The sequence below is a fragment of the Orcinus orca genome, chromosome 19, assembly GCF_937001465.1.
Source record: "Orcinus orca chromosome 19, mOrcOrc1.1, whole genome shotgun sequence".
Taxonomy (NCBI): Eukaryota; Metazoa; Chordata; class Mammalia; order Artiodactyla; family Delphinidae; genus Orcinus; species Orcinus orca.
Window position 1 is genome coordinate 47,543,221 of NC_064577.1, and position 22,343 is coordinate 47,565,563.

At 36.7% G+C, this 22,343-nt stretch overlaps 1 protein-coding gene across 19 annotated transcripts in view; it reads left to right on the forward strand.

Moving 5' to 3' along the window:
- Positions 1-22,343, forward strand: part of SYNRG (synergin gamma) — a 93,041-nt gene that overhangs the window by 15,063 nt on the left and 55,635 nt on the right. For 7 of the 19 annotated variants that reach the window (XM_033431548.2, XM_033431551.2, XM_033431552.2 and 4 more), the window contains exons 4-9: positions 13,269-13,399; positions 14,069-14,174; positions 14,687-14,798; positions 18,480-18,782; positions 19,651-19,884; positions 20,846-20,923. In XM_033431548.2, the coding sequence (XP_033287439.1) occupies positions 13,269-13,399; positions 14,069-14,174; positions 14,687-14,798; positions 18,480-18,782; positions 19,651-19,884; positions 20,846-20,923 (964 nt within the window). The remainder of the gene's footprint in view (positions 1-13,268; positions 13,400-14,068; positions 14,175-14,686; positions 14,799-18,479; positions 18,783-19,650; positions 19,885-20,845; positions 20,924-22,343) is intronic. The other 12 variants (XM_033431566.2, XM_033431564.2, XM_033431565.2 and 9 more) reach the window with 6 other exon arrangements.

The following is a 22,343-nucleotide window of genomic DNA, read 5'->3' on the forward strand; positions in this document are numbered from 1 at the left end:
CAGTTTTTAGGTGGGCGGGGGCTTGTGGGATCTTAGTTCCCTGACCAGAGATTGAACCCGTGCCCTCAGCAATGAAAGCATGGAGTCCTAACCACTGGACCGCCAGGGAATGCCCACAATTTTAAAATCATTAATTTTCACATTAAACATTGTTTTATAACTTGCCTAATTATCTAAAAAAATTTTTTTAAGAGTTTGAAACAACCAAAAACAATAAGGATCTCTAACATGCAGAAAAACAATAAGAAAGTGAACTACCAGATTTGATGTCACCCAAATAATTTCCCTGAGTATCAGGAGTTTAGGATTAATGGTTCTAAAGTAAAGAAGCCAAAATCTTTTTCTTTAACCTTTATTCTTGCTGACAGGCATTATACTGCTTGGAAGCTGCTCACTGTTCTTAAAGGAGAAACTCATTCAGATCTTATTTTTCTCCCTCAAACTTAATAACCTTAACCAACCACAGACATGTATGAGGAATACCCATTATGTTTGAAGGGTGCACTTTCAGATAAAAGTCAAAGATGAAAATTAGTCTTGGTTGCTGCTTACCTCTCCACTCCCCCAAACTCAGAACACACTTCACAAGATTTAGAATAAATTTTAAAGTTATTATTCAAAATATTTCAAGTATATAGGGAAGAATAGACTATATGATGAACATGTGTGAGCCAGTTGCACAGCTTTATCAAAACATTTTTTGTTAAACTTTTAATTTTGAGGTAAATATCTGTACACATGTACATAAGAAATAATACAAAGAGATCCTTTCCCTGTTTCCCCCAGTGGTAACAAGTTGCAGAACTACAGTATAATATCACAGCCGGGATGTTGGCATTGATACAGTCAAGATACAGAACATTCCCATCACCCCAGGGATCTCCTCATGTTGACATTTTACAGCAAAATTCATCTCCCTCCCACTTCATACCCCCCCAACCCTTGTCAATCACTAATATGTTTCCCATTTCTATAATTCTGTGATTTCAACAATGTTACCTAAATTGAATCACTAGCCTTTTGAGATTGGCTTTTTTTTTTTTTGCTCTGCATAATTCCCTTGAAATTCATCCAAGTTGTTGCATGTACTTCATTTTTATTGCTGAGTAATATTCCATTATTGTGTATACTACTGTCTGTTTAACCATTTACCCATTGAAGGACGTCTGGGCTGTGTTTACTTTTTAGCTATGACAAATAGAGGGTTTTGTGTGAACATAAGGCTTCATTTCTCTGGGATTAACACCCAGGAGTGCGGGGTGGCATGGTATTTGGATGTTTAGTTTTTACAGAAACTGTTTTCTAGAGTGGTTGTACCCTTTTACATTCTCACCAGCAATATATGAGTGATCCAGTTTCTCTGCATCCTTGCTAGCATTTGGTGTTGTTATTTTTTATTTTAGCCATTCTGATAGGTGTGTTGTGATATTTCATGATTTTAATTTGCATTTCCCCAATGACTGATGTCAAAAGAAAATTCAAGGAGCTTTACTTGATATGGGTATTTTATTGGGCAAGCAACAAAGTATTCCCCAACAGGGAGACCTCAAACCCACAAGTACTTTCAGCAGTTACAGTTCATTAGAAACATGAAGGAGTACATTGTGTTCTACTGTGATTATTTTCTAGAAACTTACTTTCATTTTCATTGCTAAGCTTACTTGTTTGTAGCTGATGAGCTAGGAAACTGTAAGGTCACATTGACATGAAGAAAGCTTAGGTTTTGTTTAAAGTCAGTCAGCATTTGGGGGAACTCAGGACAGTGTTACATTTTGGTTACTGTGAGCCTTTGGTCTAGGGGTATATTCAAAGTGCAGCCTCCATATTGGTTTCTCTTTAACACAAATGATGCTGGACATCTTTTCATGTGCTTATTTGCCATGGTTACATTCTCTTCAGTGAAATGTCCCTTCCTGTCTTCTGTCCATTTTCTTGTTGGATTTTTTAATTTTACTGTTGAGTTGTACATATTTTCTCCCAGTCTGTAGCTTGTTGTCTTAGTCTGTTCAGGCTGCTGTAACAAAATACCAGAGATTGGGTAGCTTATAAACAACATAAGTTTATTTTTCACAGTTCTAGAGTCTGGAAGTCCCAAGATCAGAGTGCCAGCATAGTCGGGTGAGGACCCTCTTACAGGTCACAGACTTTTAGTTGTATCCTCCCGGGGGGAAGGGACTAGGGAGCTCTGTGGGATCTGTTTTTAAGAGCACTAATCCCATTCATGAGGCTTTGTCTCTCACGACCTAATCACTTCCCAAAGGCCCTACCTACTAATACCATCACCTTTGGGGGTTAGAATTTCAGCATATGAGTTAGGGGGAGACATAAACATTCAGACCATAGCACTTGTCTTTTCATCCTCTTAACAAGGTCCTTCTCAGAGAAAAAAAATTTTAATTTTGATGAAATCCAATTTATCAGTTTTTCACTTGATAAAACATGCATTGCTGTAAGTCTGAGAATTCTTCACCTTGCCCTAGATCCTGAAGATCTTTCTCATATTTTTTTATTTTTTCTAAAAGTTTTACATTTTACGTTTAAGTCCACAATCCATTCTGAGTTAGTTTTTGTACAAGGTATGAAACTTTGGTTGGGGTTTATTTTTTGGATGGATGTCCAGTTGCTCCAGTACCATTTGTTGAAAAGGCTGTCCTTCCTCCATCAGAGTGCTTTTGTATTTTTGCCAAAATCAGTTGGGCATGTTTATGTGAGTGTTTTTCTAGGTTCTCTGTTCTGTTCCATTGACTTATGTGTCTACTAGTCTTGATTACAGTAGCTATGTAAGATTGATTCCTCCCATGTTTTCTCCAACTTTATTGCAGTAAAATACACATAACAAAGTTTACCACCTTAACCATTTTTAAATATACAGTTCAGTGGTATTAAATTCAGTCACGTTGTTGTGCAGCCATTACCACCATCCATCCTCATAACTCTTTTCATCTTGTAAATCTGAAACTCTGTACCTATTGTACAGTAACTCCCCATTTTTCCCTCCTTTCAGCCCCATGCATCCACCATTATATACTTTAGGTCTTTATATTTTTTGGGTTTTGGGGGGTTTTTTTGGCCACACTGCACAGCATGTGGGATCCTAGTTCCCTGACCAGGGATCAAACCTGCGCCTCCTGCACTGGAAGCATTTTGTCTTAACCACTGAACTGCCAGGGAAGTCCCTACGTCTTTATAATTTTGATTACTCTAAGTACGTCATGTAAGTAGAATCATACAGTATTTGTCTTTTTGTGAATGGTTTATTTTCACTTAGCATAATGTGCTCAAGGTTTATCCATGTTGTAGCATATTGCAGAATTTCCTTCCTTTTAAGACTAACATCCCATTGTATGTATATATGACACTTTGCTTATCCATTCATTGGTCTTTGGACACTTGGGTTGAGTCCATGTTTTAGCTATTGTCAGTAATACTGCTATGAACACGGGTGTACAAATAGCTCTTTTAGACTCTGCTCTCAATTCTTTTGGGTATATACTCAGAAATGGAATTGCTGGGTCACATGGTAATTCTATTTTAATTTTTTGAGGAACCTCCATACTGTTTTCCACAGCAACTGTACCATTTTATTCCCACTAACAATATAAAAGAGTTCCAATTTTTCCACATCCTCGCCAACACTTATTTTCTGTTTTTTGATAGGAGCCATCCTAATGGTTGTGAGGTGGTATCTCATTATAGTTTTGATTTGCACTTCCCTAATGATTAGTGATGTTGAGTAATCTTTTCATGTGTTTATTGGCCATTTGTATATCTTTGGAGAAATGTCTGTTCAGTTCCTTTGTCCTTTTTTTTTTTTTTTAATTTATTTTATTTATTTATTTTTGGCTGCATTGGGTCTTCATTGCTGCACGCAAGCTTTCTCTAGTTGTGGCGCGCGGGGGCTACTCTTCATTGAGGTGCACAGGCTTCTCATCACGGCGGCTTCTCTTGTTGTGGAGCAAGGCTCTAGGCGCGCGAGCTTCAGTAGTTGTGGCGTGCAGGCTCAGTAGTTGTGGCATGTGGGCTCAGTAATTGTGGCTCACGGGCTCTAGAGTGCAGGCTCAGTAGTTGCGGCACATGGGCTCAGTTGCTCTGCGGCATGTGGGATCTTCCTGGATTAGGGCTTGAAACCATGTCCCCTGCATTGGCAGGTGGATTCTTAACCACTGCACTACCAGGGAAGCCCCTTTGTCCATTTTTGAACTGAGATTTTTGTTGTTGAGTTTTAGGATTTTCCTGTATATTTTGGATATTAACCCCTTATCATATATGTAATGTGTAAATATTATCTCCCATTCTGTGGGCTACCTTTTTACTCTGTGGATTGTGCCTATTAATGTACAGATTTTTAAAATTTTCATGAAGGTCCACCTTGTCTGTTTTTTCTTTTGTTGCCTGTGCCTTTGGTGTCATATTCAAGAAAGCATTGCCAAATCCAGTATTACGAAGTTTCTGTTCTATGTTTTTTACTGAGAGTTTTATTGTTTTAGGTCTGATCCATTTGGAGTTAATTTTTGTATATGGTGTTGGGTAAGGGTCCAATTTTGTTGAAAACCGCCATTTGTTGAAAAGACTGTCGTTTACCCATAGAATGGTCTTGGTACCTTTGTCAGAAATCATTTTGACCCATATATGCAAGGGTTTATTTCAGGGCTTTCTATTCTTTTCCATTGGTCTATATGCCTTTATGCAACTACCATTACTGTTTTGATTACTGTAGTTTTGTAGCAGGAAATCAGGAAGCCTGAGTCCTCCATTTTTCTTGTTTTTCAAGATCGTTTTGGCTATTCAGGGTCCCTTGAGTATGAATTTTATTTTATTTTTAAAAATTTTTTGAGGACTTGGTATACTGTTTTCTTTCTGTTTTTTATTTTTTTCATATTTTGTTTATTTTTGGCTGTATTGGGTCTTCATTGCTGCACGTGGGCTTTCTCTAGTTGCGGAGAGCAGGGGCTACTCTTTGTCGTGGTACGTGGGCTTCTTATTGCGGTGGCTTCTCTTGTTGTGGAGCACGGGCTCTAGGCACACGGGCTCAGTAGTTGTGACGCACAGGCTCAGTAGTTGTGGTGCATGGGCTTTGTTGCTCCGCGGCATGTGGGATATTCCCGAACCAGGGCTTGAACCCGTGTCCCCTCCATTGGCAGGTGGATTCTTAACCACTGCGCCACCAGGGAAGTCCCATTGAGTATGGATTTTAGGATGGGTTTTTCTATTTCTGCAAAAATGTCACCAGTATTTTTATAGGGATTGCTTTTGTAGTTTGCTTTGGGTAATATTGACATTTTAACAATATTAAGTCTTCCAATCCATGAAGCATGCGTTGTGATTCTATTTATTTATGACTTCTTTCATTTCTTTCAGCAGTTTTTGGTAGTTTTCATTGGATAAATCTTTCACCTCCTTGGTTAAATTAGTTCCTAAGTTTTTGTTTGTTTGTTTTGTTTGTTTTTTTTTTTGATGCTATTGTAAATGGAATTGTTTTTGTAATTTCCTTTTTGGATGTTCATTTTTTGTGTATAGAAATGCACGTGATTTAAAAACATTATTTTAATGTCAAGTTTTTTCTGGTGGTACATACCTCACTTTCTTAGTGCTTAGGGAGAAATACAATCTGAAAGCTTTATTTTGTTTCCATTTAATATTTGAACAGTATATTTCTCTTAAGTTCTAGAACAGTCCATTTTTCATTTAATTTTGAGCATTTTATGCCTTTTTTTTTTGGTGGGAAGATTAATTGTTTCTGCTGACATTCCTTCACCTCTTTTGGCTCCCACACCCCTATAGTGAGGTTGGCTCATGATTTTTGTGTGTTGACTTTGTATCCTCCCCCTTGCTGAATTAGTTTATTAGTTCTAACAGCTTTTTTGTGGATTCTTTATGATTTTCTACAAATAAGATCATATCATCTGCAAACAGAGATCATTTTACTTCTTCCTTTATAACTTGGATGCCTTTTATTCCTTTTTTTCCCTAATTGCTCTGGTTAGAACTTCCACTACTATTTTGAATAGAAGTGGTAAAGTGGGCATCCCTGCCCTATTTCGTTTTTTTCTTTTTGGCCACACCGCGCAGCATGCAGGATCTTAGTTCCCCAACCAGTGATTGAACCCGTGCCCCCTGCAGTGGAAGCATGTAGTCTTAACCACTGGACCGCCAGGGAAGTACCCCCTGCCCTATTTCTGATCTTAGAGAAAAAGCTTTCTGTCTTTCACCTTTGAGTATGATGTTCACAGTGGGCTTTTCATATATAACCTGTATTGTGTTGAGGTAATTTTTTTCTGTTCCTAGTTGAGTGTTTTTTGTCATGAAATGCGGTTGTATTTTGTCAAATGCTTTTTCTGCATCCATTGAAATGAATATGTGGTATTTAAATGGATCATTTTTCATATATTGAACCAGCCTCGCACTACAGGAATAAATCCCAATTGGTCATGGTTTATAGTCCTTTTACTATGCTGCCGAATTCTGATTGCTGGTGTTTTGTTGAGGATTTTTGCGTTAGTGTTCATAAGGGATATTGATCTGTAGTTTCTTTTCTTGTAGTGTCTTTGTCTGGCTTTGGTACCAGGGTTATGCTGGCCTTATAGCATAACCTCTCTCCTCTTCAATGTTTTGGAAAAGTTTGAGAAGAATTGCTGTTATTTCTTCTTTAAATGTTTGGTATAATTCACCAGCAAAACCATCAGGGCAGGGCTTTTCTTTGTTGGGAGATTTTCATTACTGGTTCAATCTCATTAGCTCTATAGAAGCCTGATTCCTCTCACGTTGTTATTATTTTCAAAATTGTTTTAACTATTCTAAGTTCCTTTGCCTTTCCATAAAATTCTAGAATAATGTTGTCTAGATCTACAAAAGCTCTGGTTGGAGTTTTGGTAGGAATTATATTAAACCTTTATATCAACTTGGGAGAAATTCACATCTTTAATATGAAGATTCTTTCAATATATGAACATGATATGTCTCTCCATTTTTTTAGGTCTTCTTTGGTTTCTTCATCAGCATTGTATAGTTTTCAGCATACAAGTCTTGTGAATGTTTTGTTAGATTTACATCTAAGTATTTCATTCTTTTGAGTAATTGTAAATGGCATTATATTGTTAATTTCTGTGTTAATGTGTTCATTGCTAGTATATAGAAATACAAATTGATTTCTGTGTATTTGTCTTGTAACCTGAAACCTTGCTGAACTCACTTATTAGTTCTAGGAATTTTTGTGTAGATTCCTTTCGATTTTCTACTTAAACAGTCATGTCATCCTTTTATCAAATTTTAACCTGCCATATTTGCTTCACATTTTTTAAAAGACTTTAACAATATAGGTATAATTTTCTTCCTCTACTTCCCCAGAGATAGTTACCACTATCATGAATTCACTTTTTATTGTTTCCATATGTATTTTGTACTTTTTAAAATATATGTTTGAATATTCATGGATGTTATATAATTTCTAGGTTTTAAAATTTTACGTGTGTTCCCTTTTGCATTTGATTTTTTCATTTAACATCGTTTTTCTCCAAGATTTATCCCAGTTGTGGAATGATGCCAAGTTTGTTCATATAGCTGCTAGTAGTATTCCATTGCATGAATATATATTCTTCTATTGATGGACATTTAAGTTGCTTCCAATTTTTTGCTCTTTGTTTTGGTTTTATTGATTTCTAAGGGTTCATTATATATTCTGGATTCTAACCTTCGTGGTTATTTGTGCTGTCAATATCTCCTTCTAGACTTTGGCTTGCCTTTTAATTTTGTTTATGGTGTCATGTTTTATAGAAGTTAAGTCAGATGGATAAATCATTTCTTTTATGGTTTGAGCTTTTTGTGTCTTTTCTAAGACATAATCCTACCCTGAGGTAATGATGATATTCTCCTGTATTTTCTTATTAAAAAATTTAAAGTTTCTTTTCATATATAGGTCCTTAACCTACCTGGAAATTTTCTTTGGTATCAGTGTGAGGCTGAAAGGTCTAATTTTATTATTTTCCATTTGAGTAGACAGTTGTCCCCCAAACCATTTATCAATAGCCCATTCTTTTTTTGTGCGGCATGTGGGATCTTAGTTCCCCGACAAGGGATCGAACCCATGCCCCCTGCAGTGGAAGCGTGGAGTCCTAACCACTGGACTGTCAGGGAATTGCTCTCAGCAGCCCATTGTTGTTTTTTTTTTTAATTTATTTGTTCACTGTGGTGGCTTCTTTTGTGTGGAGCACGGGCTCTAGGCACGGGCTTCAGTAGTTGTGGCTTGCGGGCTCTAGGCACGGGCTTCAGTAGTTGTGGCTCGCGGGCTCTAGAGCGCAGGCTCAGTAGTTGTGGCGCAGGGGCTTAGTTCCTCCGTGGCATGTGGGATCTTCTGGGACCAGGGCTCGAACCCGTGTTCCCTGCATTGGCAGGCGGTTTCTTAACCACTGTGCCACCAGGAAAGCCCAGCAGCCCATTCTTTACCTGTTGATTTCTAAGATTACTCCTGTAATATCAAATTTCTTTATATGCTTTGGATTAGTTTTTGAGCTCTTCTATTTGTCCCATTGCTATACCTGTCTATCTCTACATCAATAAACATCTTACTGTCTTAATTGTTCTAGCCCAAGATAAGCCTTGATATCTTGTAGTGTGGATCCTCCTTTTTCTTTTAAAGAATTATAGCTATTCATGGTCACATCCCCTTCAGTATAAATTTTGAGATAAGCTTGTCAAATTCCATATAAAACCTGTCGTGATTGTGATTGAAATTAACATTTTGGGGACTTCCCTGGTGGCACAGTGGTTAAGAATCCGCCTGCCAGTGCAGGGGACACAGGTTCAAGCCCTGGTCTGGGAAGATCCCACATGTTGCGGAGCAACTAAGCCCATGTGCCACAACTACTGAGCCTGCACTCTAGAGCCCGCGAGCCACAACTACTGAGCCCGAGTGCCACAACTACTGAAGCCCACGCGCCTAGAGCCCGTGCTCTGCAACAAGAGAAGCCACCCAATGAGAAGCCCGGGAACCGCAACAAAGAGTAGTCCCCCGCTCACCGCAACTAGAAAAAAGCCCGCGCGCAGCAACAAAGACCCAAGGCAGCCAAAAATTTTTAAAATATTAAATAAATAAATAAAAATTTAAAATATGTATTAAATTAATTTTAAAATATTAAATAAATAAATAAATAATTTTTAAAAAAAGAAATCTACATTTTTACTCTTTTAGTCTTACTGTCGTACCTCTCCACTTACTTAAATCTTCAGTAGCCTTCAGTATCCTTCAACTTGGGGTGAACTTTATCTTTTAGTCTTCTTAGTAGTTTATTGGATGTATCTCAGATTTCTGAGTTATTTCTTTTGCTGTGTTATTCACTCACTGTATAGCTAAGGATTAGTGTCTCTTAACCTTTTGGTTTATCTAGATCTCAAAAGAATGTATAAAATTAGACTCTGTGAAATGTATAAAGTTACTTTTCAGGAGAAGGAGAAACACAAAATGCCATTTAGCAAGTTTGAATCTTCTTGAAGAACAGAATTGTGTAAATAGAAAGGTAATATGCATAATAACACCTCCTTTCATTCTTTATTATTTTTGTGGAATGTCTCATTTTGTCTTTTAGCCTATATGATTTGGGTGGTTTCTTTTGTGTTTTGTGTGCCTTGAGTAAACTGAGTCAAAATTTTAAAAAGAAATTTTAATCCCTTACCACAAAGAAGAAATGGCAATTATGTGACATGGCAGAGGTGTTAGCTAATGCTATGGTGTTAATCATTTTGCAGTATATAAGTGTATCAAATCAACATGTTGCACACCTTAAACTCATACAATATTATATGTCAGTTACATCTCAATAAAACTGGAAAAAATAAGGAACTGATTAAATTATAGATTGGGGGAAAAAAAGAAATGTAATACTGGGACTCTGGTACTAATTTTTAGCAAGAGAACCATAGTGTGATTAAAAATAAGTATGCATAGCCATTACTACTCAAGATTTAGAATAGGGAGTGTTAGTAATTAAGCAATATTACTTGGAATTCCAGTTATAAAGTACTAGAAACCATTCATAAGCCTTCCAGGCTGCTAGTATTTATTGAGCAGGTATGTGTCTGAGCACATGAATAGAAACAGAAAAAAAAGTTTTTTTTAAATTTGAATTTTATGGTGGTTGTTGGTAGCTGGAGAGGGAGCATAGCATAATGATGGAGAACATGGATTTGGGGACCAGAAGCTGCCTGGGTCTAATCCTGGCTCTGACACTTGCCAGTAATGAGTGAGATGCTTAACTATTTTCTGCTTCAATTTCCTCATCTGTAAAATGAGAATAATAGTAGCACCTACTGCATAGATTTGTTGTAAGGATTAAATTAATTAATACATGTAAAGCACTTAGAAAAGTCCCTGGAACGTAGTACAGGCTTCATAAGTGTTATTACTAAGGTCTTCTTATTGATCATTATCAGAAATATCCCTAATTCTGATGATCTTACACATATATTGAGAATAATGTATGTAAATGCCTAGTTCTATAGCTGACATATGGCAGGAACACAGTAAAATGATACCTATAACTATTGTGTTCTTTTTTCTTATCTAGTTGCTTAATTCTGTATTTGCTTGAGGAATCTTATTTTGTTTCAGAAAAAAATTGAATCATTACTGTTTTTGAAAGTGTTCTATTCTGTCATTAGTACTGTTTCTAATGTATAAAGTATATTTCTAATGTATAAAGATAATTATTTCTGTCGTAGCTGTTATTTATTTATATGTACTAGACAGTGTTCTAGGTGCTTTACACATATTATATTACTTCTAGACCTTAAAACAATGTTCCACTGTCTCGGTAAAGGTTCAGAACAAGAAGGTATTTTGGATAAGTTCAAAAGAAATACTTTTTTTATTTGAGGGAAACAGTAACATGATTTCTGTTAAAGGAAAATCAAACAAAATATACTTTAAGGCAAAAAGCCTTAAAAACCTGGAGGTAAAGAGGATATTTCATTTTGATGAGAGATTAAATTCACCAGAAAGATTAACAGTTTGTATGCACCTAATAACCTGGCCTCAAAATGTATAAGGCAGAAACTGACAGAAAAGCAAGGTGAAATAGACAAATCCACAATCAGTAAAGATACAGGTTTAAACAACCTTCTTGGACTTCCCTGGTGGCGCAGTGGTTGGGAGTCTGCCTGCCGATGCGGGGGACGCGGGTTCGTGCCCTGGTCCGGGAAGATCCCACATGCCGCGGAGCGGCTGGGCCCGTGAGCCATGACAGCTGAGCCTGCGCGTCCGGAGCCTGTGCTCCGCAGCGGGAGAGGCCACAGCGGTGAGAGGCCCGCGTACACGCAAAAAAAAAAAAGAAACCTTCTTAACAAGCTTGACTAGTGGATAAATAGGACACTGTTCCCAACAATTGCAAAATACTTTCTTTTTAAGCAAACATGGAATATTTATTAAAATTGAAATATGCTGGGCCATAGCAAATCTCAAGAAATGTCAAAGGGTTGAAATCTTACACAGTAGGAGTCCTCATAAGACTCCTGCATTGGGGATCCATTTGAGATCTGTAGTCAGGAATTTAAGGTGAATCATCAAGGTTTTTTTCTCCAGCAAGGTTAAATGGTTTGGTTGTAAGGATAAGAGAAGGTGATTAGTTGACTAACCAGGAATGAGGTTTCCCAGGAGACCATACCAAGGAAGCCAGAGGTAAGGGAGCTAAGGATGTTTACAGAGGCATTCAATATTGAATCCTGGAGTCTAAGCTGAGCAAGAAGAGAAGTGAGGACATGATGAGGATGATGGACAGTGGGAAAGTGGTAAGATTAATGGATGGGAGGGAGGTATTAATGAAATAAGAGAATTGCTGGAGTACATGAGCTGGAAGGATAGAAGGTGGTGGTCAGGTGTTGGGATGTTTAAAATCAAGATTTTGGAGATGATGCAGTTACTGGGGCGGATGATCAGGGGAGGTGGCCGTGGAATGGGAAACTGGAATGGTATGTTGGACATGATTGTGATGAGGAGACCTGAAAGGCCACAGTGTTAGATGAGTCATCCATATGATTATTGACATCACCAAGAGCAGTTTAGGAGTAGAATGGACCTTAGCAAGGTTCTGAAGCCTTTAGCTGAAGAGTGAGGGAGTTGAGGGTCAGTAGATGACATAAACAAGTTAGGATAGTAAATGATGAAGTCTAATGGCAAGAAATTAAAATGTGTTCAGGTTTTTGAAGGAAAAGAGGAGAAAAAGGGTTTAAGGAGAAGCAAGGAGGAATATCGCCCGTCTACAGGAAATGTTGGAAGAAAAGTAGCAATCTCCAAATGAGAGGGCTTCCAGGGACAGCCAAGTTTCAAGTTAGGGAACTGAAGGGGAACTTTTCAGGGAGAAGGTTGAATAACACAGGAGTTTTCACTCAGTAAAAATTACCCATTGCCATCATTTTCATCATCATCATCATCATCATCATTATTCATATTAGATTTTGTGGTTAGCTGTTGTGTAATACCATTCTTACTTCTGGACACTTCAGTAAACTTTATACTGTTGTATTGATATGTCATTTACTATTGATTTTTTAAATTATTGATATTTTCTGTGAAAGTTTGGATAGCCAAGCCTATGATAATGAATATCAAAATAATCATTATCCTATCATATTGGAAAATCGTGTTTAATCTCATTTGTTTAATCTCATTTGTGGAATAACTACCATATGCCAGGTGCTTATCTATTGCTGGAAGTACAGAGACATGTAAGATATGATACCTCTTCTCAAAGAGTATGGATCAGTAAACTCACCAGATATAGCTTGTGAGTTGTACACATACACAGCCTTACACACACACACTGAAAGATTTTACACGCACGCCCTCAGACTGTTCTAGCAGTGGTGGTCCCCTCGAAGACATGAAGGAAATGGAAGGGGCAAGATATTAAGGGGAGCTTTTCATTTTTAGCCTGTGTTCTTTGAATCTTGTATTAAAATGCATTTATATAGTTTGTTAATAAATAATATTAAATATTCTATTAAAATGCCTTTATATAGTTCATTAATTAAAAATAAGAAAATTTATGGAAGTTACAGTTTTTCTTTGTAGTAATTAAAAGGAGAAATTGTGGGGACTTCCCTGGTGGTCCAGTGGTTAAGACTCCGTGCTTCCACTGCAGGGGGCACGGGTTCAGTCCCTGAACGGGTTCAGTCCCTGGTTGGGGAACTGATCCTGCATGCTGTGCAGCGCAGCCAAAGGAAAAAGAAAAGGGAGAAATTGTGTTTTTTTTAAGCTTAAGTCTTTGTCTGTTTTTTTCTAGGCAGGGATACCAATGGGACCAATACCAGCAGGAGGAATGCCTTACCTGGGACAAGCACCATTCCTTGGAATGCGTCCTCCAGGCCCACAGTACACTCCAGACATGCAGAAGCAGTTTGCCGAGGAGCAGCAGTAAGAGATCTCAGGATGCAAGGATAAAGATACATGATAGCCATCAATTGTAAAATTGTCACGTGATCTGTAGTGCAGATTTGAAGCTCGGTGCCTTTACGGTACCTTTAAAACTTTAAAATACTCTTATTATTTAAAAGTTTAAAGCCAGAAGGGACCTTAGAGATCCTGTAATTCAGTCCTCTGACTTTACATCTGGGGAAAGTGAGGTCCAAAGAAATAAGCAAGTGTCAGGCTGGGTTACACAGTTACCAGTAAGACCTGGACCTGAGTTCGGGCCTCCTGAGTCCCAGAACTACTACTCTTTCTTATGTATGATACTGCCTCCTCAAGTAAAGTTTCTTTTTTGTATGCAGAGAGTGTTTTTATTTCGTCTACCTCCCTCTCTGTTTTTTGTAATTACTTTGAATGTAAAATGTTGTCTCCTCCCCTTGCAAATTAGACAGGAAATAAATTCATGTCTATAATTTAGGTAAATCACTTTTTAGACTTATTTCATGTATTTGGAAATTAATATAGTGGTGAAATAGGATAGTCTTCAGAAAATTAGATATAATTATCAGTGAAGTTTTTAGTTCTAGAAATGCAAGATGACTTTGTAGAAGAAATATGAATATAACAGTTGATAATCCCTGAAGCTGGCTCTTTACTAGATTGTTTTTCCTTCAGAAAACGATTTGAACAGCAGCAAAAGCTCTTAGAAGAAGAAAGAAAAAGACGCCAGTTTGAAGAGCAGAAGCAAAAGCTCAGACTTCTGAGTAGTGTGAAACCCAAGGTAACGTATTCTGGCACACAGCCTACCCCCCTGAATGTGCCTATTCTCAGTCATTTAGTGGATTTTGTTACGTGGGCACCAGCGCAAGCTGAGGCTGTGGTTGATTTGTTTTGGTTTTGTCTAAGTCCGAAAGCAAAGGACTTTTCTTTTTCTGTAAAGTTACTTTATTGTTGAAGGGAATGGGATAGCAGCCATTATCTTCTCAGCTCTTGTTTTCTGCCTTTGCTATGCTTGTAATCTTTTCTTGGGAAGCATTAATACTGGATACTTAATATCTAACAGCTGTAGCCTAAAGTATTTCTAAATGGGCCTTTTAATAATCTTCTTTAGAGTGTTGTCTTACGCCTTCGCTTTGTGTCAATGTTTTTCTGACTTGGAAAATTCACTATCCGAAGTATGTGGTAAAAATATTGTAAATTGACAAATATTTGCACTTTTCTTTCAACTTATGTGGATTAGGACGAAGTGTGAGAGACAAGTAAAGAAATATATATACATTTATTGTCTCCCAGACAGGAGAGAAGAGTAGAGATGATGCTTTGGAAGCCATAAAAGGAAACTTAGATGGGTTTTCCAGAGACGCTAAGATGCATCCTACTCCGGTATCACACCCTAAGAAACCAGGTAGTTTTAATTTAAAATTTTTCTTTTGTTGGAAGGTGACTTATAGTCCCTGTGTGTTTAATTGACCATTATGTGTGTGTGCAGAGAGTGAATGTTGAACTCCTCCTTCAAGCTAAGTACAGATTTGGATGTTTTAAAATTTACAGTGGGTTAAGAGCTCTGGTCTAGACAATCTTGGGGGGAAGAAACCTCTTTGTCTTCTAGTAAATGTCAGTATGACAACTTGTAAATCTTCTGTATAAATGAATATGTTAACGTTAGTAAAATCCATTCACTAAAAACAAATGTAATAAATGAGTTTACCATTTCATTCTCATTATTTTAAAATAGTTTTACTTTTGATGTACTAGTTCATATTTTATTCAATGTGATGAAACTTACAAATTTTCTAAATGACTTCTTTAAAAAGTCATGGATTTATATGTATAAAATAGATAACTAAGGAGAACCTACTGTATAGCATAGGGAACTCTACTCAGTGCTCTGTGGTGACCTAAATGAGAAGGAAATCCAAAAAATAGGGGATATATGTATAGCTGATTCACTTTGCTGTACAATATAAAATAACACAATATTGTAAAGCAGCTAAACTCCAATTTAAAAAAAGTCATGGATTAAATAATATTTCTCGTGAAATTTTATTTTTTAAAATACATTCCTTTGTAGTTTTTATTTTCATTTACCATCAAATAAGCAAAAGAAAAGTACCTAATAGAGCAGGGTAAAGAGATATTTTGGGGGTTTTTTTGGCATGTGTTTTAAACATTTAGCAGTTGAAATGAGTCTTATCTTCACATAACTGTTACCACATCCTTTTTTAAAATTTGATATTTTGACATTTTATTCTCAGCTAATTTCAAGAATAACATACCATTAATACGTGAATAGTTTTCATAAATCATTCAGCAAGTGCTATTTTCTGCAGGCATGTATTACATTGACAGTTTTTATAGGTACCTTTTATAGGTGATATCAGGAGGGCATAATCTAATATTGGCACAGTAACGAGTTCTTGACTTTCTGGGACAGCTTTGCCTCTGTGCTATTAATTTCACTTGCTAGATTATATACTCAGATTATCGTTACAAACATATGCCCCAAAGTAAAATATATACTGATATTGAAAAGGGAATGGATATTAGCAATCAGAATGAGTTCAGAAAGGAAAAACATACCTAAAAATGAAAATTATAAGCTGAATAAGCTAGTCAGTAAGTCATTTAAGTATAGTCGTTGGAATGGTAAAACTGGACCCAGCATGGAACCTAATTAGATAAAGGAGAAGGCGGCAGAGAGGAATGGTCATTGTTAGGTCACATACTTTTCTATCCATATAGAATGGCCCCTTTGGACAACTGGGTATGGTTTAAAATCTTCATTGTTAAGTAATAAATTGGCGTTTTGATGTTCCCCAAGGAATTTCCAGAGCTTCTCCAGCTAGGGTCTTAAACCTAGGCCTAAAGTATGTAAAAAGTTTCCAGCCTTTTTACCACCAGAGGCATAAACGCCCATAGACTGTTTACCTTAAAATATTGAATATACAAACTGTACCACATAATTTTTATACTTCTTATTAATTTTATATATATATATATATATATATAGCTACAAGAGTTTCTAAGCCAAAATATATACCACATAGAATTAACATAATTCCAGTCAAATGGAAAGAAATTTTTAGCCTAAAAAAAAAGAAAGAAAAGAAAAAAAGTTGGTTTAGCCTAAACAGTCAGCTAGTATATCCATAGTAGCTGTCAGTTTTGCATTGTTACTATTTTCTACCAGTACTGACCTGAGAACCCAAATTGAGAGCTTAAATACACAGTCTCAGTAACCATTGTCGGGAGGGTTGAGATTCATTATGACATGGCTTTTTTTAACCGAAATTCATTAAGGCAGTAATTTTGCATATTCATTTTGCATCTTTCATAGAACTTTAATGCTTACAGGCTTTATTTCATGGATCCAAAAGAGAAGGGTCCAAAAGAGAAGCATATAGTGTCCCCATTTTTCAAATGAGAGCCTTTTTTAAAAAAGACTGCTCCTTGTGACATTAGACTTTAGTAAATGTTAAAGCAATACAAAGAAGTTAAAAATGTGAAGAAGCAACAATAATAGTATTGTTAATGAGCCTAGTATTAAACGTAATCCCTGTAGAGAAGGTTTATTACATAAGTGAATCTCATATTTAACGGTAAAAAGCCACAGTGATGTTTATATCTTTTAGAGGCAAAGATCTTTTAAACATAGCTCTTAGGCTTTACTTTCTTAAATTGGCTGTTGAGTTATTTGACTTAGCACTTTATGATGTCCTTATTTTGATGCTTTGCACAAGAAAATATCACTTTGGTATTATGTTTGATGTTCTTGTTGCCTTTGTAATTTTTATTCCCCACACAGTAAGTTTCATCCTCATATGAAATATGAACTATGCTAAGTGTATGGATTAGGCATGATTTATCAAAAATTACAAGTATGCATCATGCATTGTTTTTTACTGGCATAATGAAGTTTAATCATCAGTATATATCTGTCTAAAATGTATTCAGCAACATCTAGGTTTGTTCTCTTATTTATATTGGTTTGAGAAAATATTATCCAGATAAACAGATCAATTGGATTTCAAAAATAATCACCACTTTGATGTAAATTATTAGTGGTCTCAAGGAAAAAAAATAAGTGCTAACTTAATAAAAGAAGGAAAGAAATTTTGAGCTTTACATTTTTCTGTTTTTGAATGAAATGCAAAATAGCTATAAAACCTCTTTTTTAAAAAGACTAAAAATGAAATTGAGTTATTTGTAGCGAGGTGGATGGACCTAGAGTCTGTCATACAGAGTGAAGTAAGTCAGAAAAGCAAATACTGTATGCTAGCACATATACATGGAATCTAAAAAAAAATGGTTCTGCTGAACCTAGGGGCAGGATAGGAATAAAGACGCAGATGTAGAGAATGGATTTGAGGACACGGGGAGGGGAAAGGGTAAGCTGGGACGAAGTGAGAGAGTAGCATTGACATATATACACTACCAAATGTAAAATAGATAGCTAGTGGGAAGCAGCCGCATAGCATGGGGAGATCAGCTCGGTGCTTTGTGACCACCTAGAGGGTGGGATAGGGAGGCGCAAGAGGGAGGGGATATGGGGATATATGTATGCATATAGCTGATTCACTGTTATACACAACAGAAACGTAACACACCATTGTAAAGCAATTATACTCCAATAAAGATATTTTAAAAAAAAAAAGACTAGGGCTTCCCTGGTGGCGCAGTGGTTGAGAGTCCGCCCGCCGATGCAGGGGACACAGGTTCGTGCCCCGGTCCGGGCAGATCCCACATGCCGCGGAGCGGCTGAGCCCGTGAGCCATGGCCGCTGAGCCTGCGCGTCCGAAGCCTGTGTTCCACAACGGGAGAGGCCACAGCAGGGAGAGGCCACAGCAGTGAGAGACCCGCGTACAGCAAAAAAAAAAAAAAAAAAAAGACTAAAAAATTGTTTGTAAATAGACATCAAAGTGTTTTGCATTCATTGTATGATTCTGTTTGTTGTTACATGTTATTTCTTATTCACCTCCGCTATTCATGTTTCATTATATTCTTTTGGGGTTATACTACATCTTAATTTCTTTTCCCCTGTTGATTTTCATTTCTGTGTGTTTCATTGCCGTTTTCCATTTTGCAGATTATCCCACATCATTTCATTCTGCTAAAACTGTCTCCCCATCACCTGCCTTTCTTGATGAAGAAGAATTCAGTGACTTTATGCAGGGGCCTGGTGAAGCTCCCACATGTGGGTCTTCTTCCACTTCCCAGCCTTTTCAGTCTTTCCACCCCACCACCCCACTTGGCCAGTTGCATGCTCAGAAGGCTGGAGCACAGTATATCCCTCCAGGTCAGAGTCCAGTGTCTGTTGCCTTACATGGTGTCCCTGGGCAAATTCCTTATTTCTCTACTGCTTCAGCCTCATACAATGTGCAGAAAGCAGGTAACTACTAGACTATTAATGAAAGTATTTTTTAAATAATCTAGGATAATTTATTTCACTTATATAAGTAGAATAATACAGTGATGTTGGCACAGAAACATGTGCCTGAATATATGAGTACTGTTGAAATTCACCAAAGTTAAGAATATAGATTTTTTAATTCTGGGGGCTTCACATTCTGGAAAAGTGATTGGAAACATCTGCTCCTAAATTAGGACCTATTTAAACCACCTTAGAACTTTAAGAACACACTGATTTCTTCAGGAGATGCCTCTTGTTTGGGGAAATCACCACCATCATTTTCTTAAGAGTACTGAGCCAGGGAAAGCTGCTTTAGAAAGTGCTTTCAGTGATAAAGCACGTTGGGGTCAGAAGCCCAGGTTCTCCATTTACTACCAGTTTGTCCCTGGACAAATCTTTAAACATTTCTATACCTCAGTTTTATCACTTGTGGGGGCGGGAGGCAGTTACTGTGTCTTGAGGCACAGAATAGTGCTGCGAGGAATCTTAGCAGACATGTACTCATCTACACGTTCTCGGTTGACAGATGAAGAAATAGGCGATAGTTAGTAGAAGTGTCTATATCTTGTATAGGTCACCAAATTTCTAAGGTAGTACACCTTCCGCTATACCATTCTACCTACTGTCTCACAGAATTCCTGAGAATCAAAGTAGATAATGATGTTTAAGTTCTCTAAAATCGCTAAAGTGTCTCAAGCCCTAGACAAATGTGTGGACTTGAATTATTTCAAAATTTATATTATATGTGGCAGGGCCTTCCCTTTAGAATTTGGGGGGTGGAGATGGATGGTTGAAAAATTAGAAGCTTGCAGTTATATACAAATAATCCTTCATGCTGTTTGTTTAGGCCCTTCCTTGGAGGAGAAGCTCCTAGTATCTTGTGATATAAGTACACCGGGGCAGGAACAAATTAAATTAAATACTTCTGAAGTTGGGCACAAAGCCCTAGGCCCAGGTTCCAGTAAGAACCATCCCAGTTTAACGGCCAATAACGGGGGTGCTGTAGATGGACGTGTAAGTGGTACCACTACCGCAGAGGCAGAAAAGACTTCAGACCAAAACCTGTCCATTGAGGAGAGTGGTGAGCTCATGAAATATTCAGCGAAAAGTTCATTTAACCAAATGTTGCTCAAATGCTAACACCTTAGGCATTAATCTTAAAATGAATGCTGCTTGATTTTGCTAATCAAAATTTTGCTTAAAATATATTTAATGCATTCCTTTCTCTAATTAACCCCTACAATTTTGCTCTGAATTCTTTAAACACGCTGTTATTCCTTTTAAAAAAATTTCGATAACCAGTTTTTTTAATCGGAATCATTTCTGATTTAAAATTTCTTCTCCTTTTATTTTATAAAAAACTTTTTCCCCCTCAAACTTTCTGTTCTTCTATAAGGTTGAAAAGTTAAAATTTAACTGGAAAAGTCACCAATGAGAATATAGTTTTGCTTCTCTGAAATTAATCGTACACACTGCTGCCTAAATTAGATTCACATTTTTGTAAACTCAACTTGCAGAGATGAATTACAATGTGGGCAGCCCAGGAGGCAAACTTTTGGAGGCTATTTTACAGGACAAAGTGAAAAACAAAAATTTTAAACAAAAATGCTATATACATCTAAGGCAGCAGTGTCATATTCAGGATTTTAAAAAATCAGACTTTGCAAAGAAGTGTTATTAAAAGCTGCAAGTGAAGCTTGGGCATTTTTTCTTTTGTTTTGCGTATGTAATCTTTAAACCATCATCTCTCATGTTTTTGTCTTTAAATTGTAATATATGTGACTGGCATCAAGCCTCATATGATCCAGAATATTGATTTTGTACATCTTAGGGGTATTTTTTTGTTTGTTTATTTTTAGTTTACACCTTAGGACATAGATGTACAAGAGTTGCTTAGAAACCAAATTTTAGTTGTATTGGTGACTTTTTTTTTTTTAGTGTCTCCAGTGCTCTTCTTGTAAAAAAAAACATGACACAGTGTGATTTCCCCATCTGCTACATGGACCAGTATATACATTAGATAATGTTCTTTAACTTCTTAGGTGTGGGAGTATTTCCCTCACAGGATCCTGTTCAGCCCAGAATGCCTCCTTGGATATACAATGAAAGTTTGGTTCCAGGTAAAAAGAGCTTTTTTGTCCAAGATTCCTATCTGGATACTTTACTTTAAATGTTGTAAATGTAGTTATAAATATTTACTATTGTGGTTACAGAATATGCAGAAGGAATTGTAACTTTTTCTTATTTTTTCTAAAAGAGTACAGAAAATTAAATACATCTAGTGTTGAAGACTGCCTCGTAAGGACTTCTCTCATGGTCCAGTGGTTAAGACTCCGTGCTTTCAATGTAGGGGGCCAGGGTTCGATCCCTGGTCAGGGAACTAGATCTCACAAGTTGCAGCTAAAAAAAAAAGATCCCACATGCAGCAACTAAGACATGGCACAGCCAAATAAATAAATAAATAAATATTAAAAAAAAAGACTGTCTCATGTATGAAATAACTATATAAATGAAGACGTGTTTTGCTTTAATGTTTTATTGACCATCATATACTTTTATATCTAAAAGCTTTTCTTAGATTTATTATGCTTTAAAAGACACTATCAAATATTTATTTCACAGATTATTAATAACATCAAGAATAGTACTAATATATTTAGTAAAATTTTCTGAACTCTTGGTGATTCGTTTATATATTTAAAAAATATTCTTTGACTTTGTCAATATAAAACTATATGAAGTAAAAGACCAAGTGGCATCTTTTCCTACATTGGAAGATGTTATTTACTTTTTTCTTTATGTATGTTATTAACTGCTGAGCTAAAAAATCACTGAAGTACACATTTTGTGATGTAGTATTCAATTGGTACAAGGGAATAGTGTATTTAAGCCATATTTGATGTGCATAGAATAATGACTATTACAATGGCATTATGTTAATCACAGTTAGTATATTGCAACTTGTTCAATTTGCTTTGCAAACCCCTTAAAAACTAAAGGTAACTTTGATCTTTAGCTCTCTTTGTTGGTCATAGACTTGATCTAGGTTGGTTCTGCACTTAATTTAAATAAAACTCATGCAAGATCCCTGTAGCTCAACTTTTTGGGGGAAGAAATTATTAATGTCTGCTTTTCCTCAGAATCACATAATCACAAATTGAAAGGTTCATTTCCCAAAACCACAGGGGACTTCAGTTGTACATAAAGATAATTGATTTCCTCCCAACTGCCCGTTAGACAGATTGCATCTTTTCTTCCTCTCTGTCTACAAGCCAAACAAACAAAATCTAGATCTTGGTATATTTTGGGATTCTGTCCCTTTTCTGCCAGCTTGTATTTCTTTCTCCCTTCTCCCTCCAAACATACACGTACACATAATTTCCTAGCCAAAATATGTGTTCTTATGGTCAGCCTACTAACCTGTAATCCATATCTAAATGCTAGATGTAAAATTTTTGCTTTAAGCGTTTTTCTCTGTCTGCCTTAGCCCTACTTTCATCCCCCAAACTCCTCTAACTAGGCTTGCCAGATTTAGCAAAT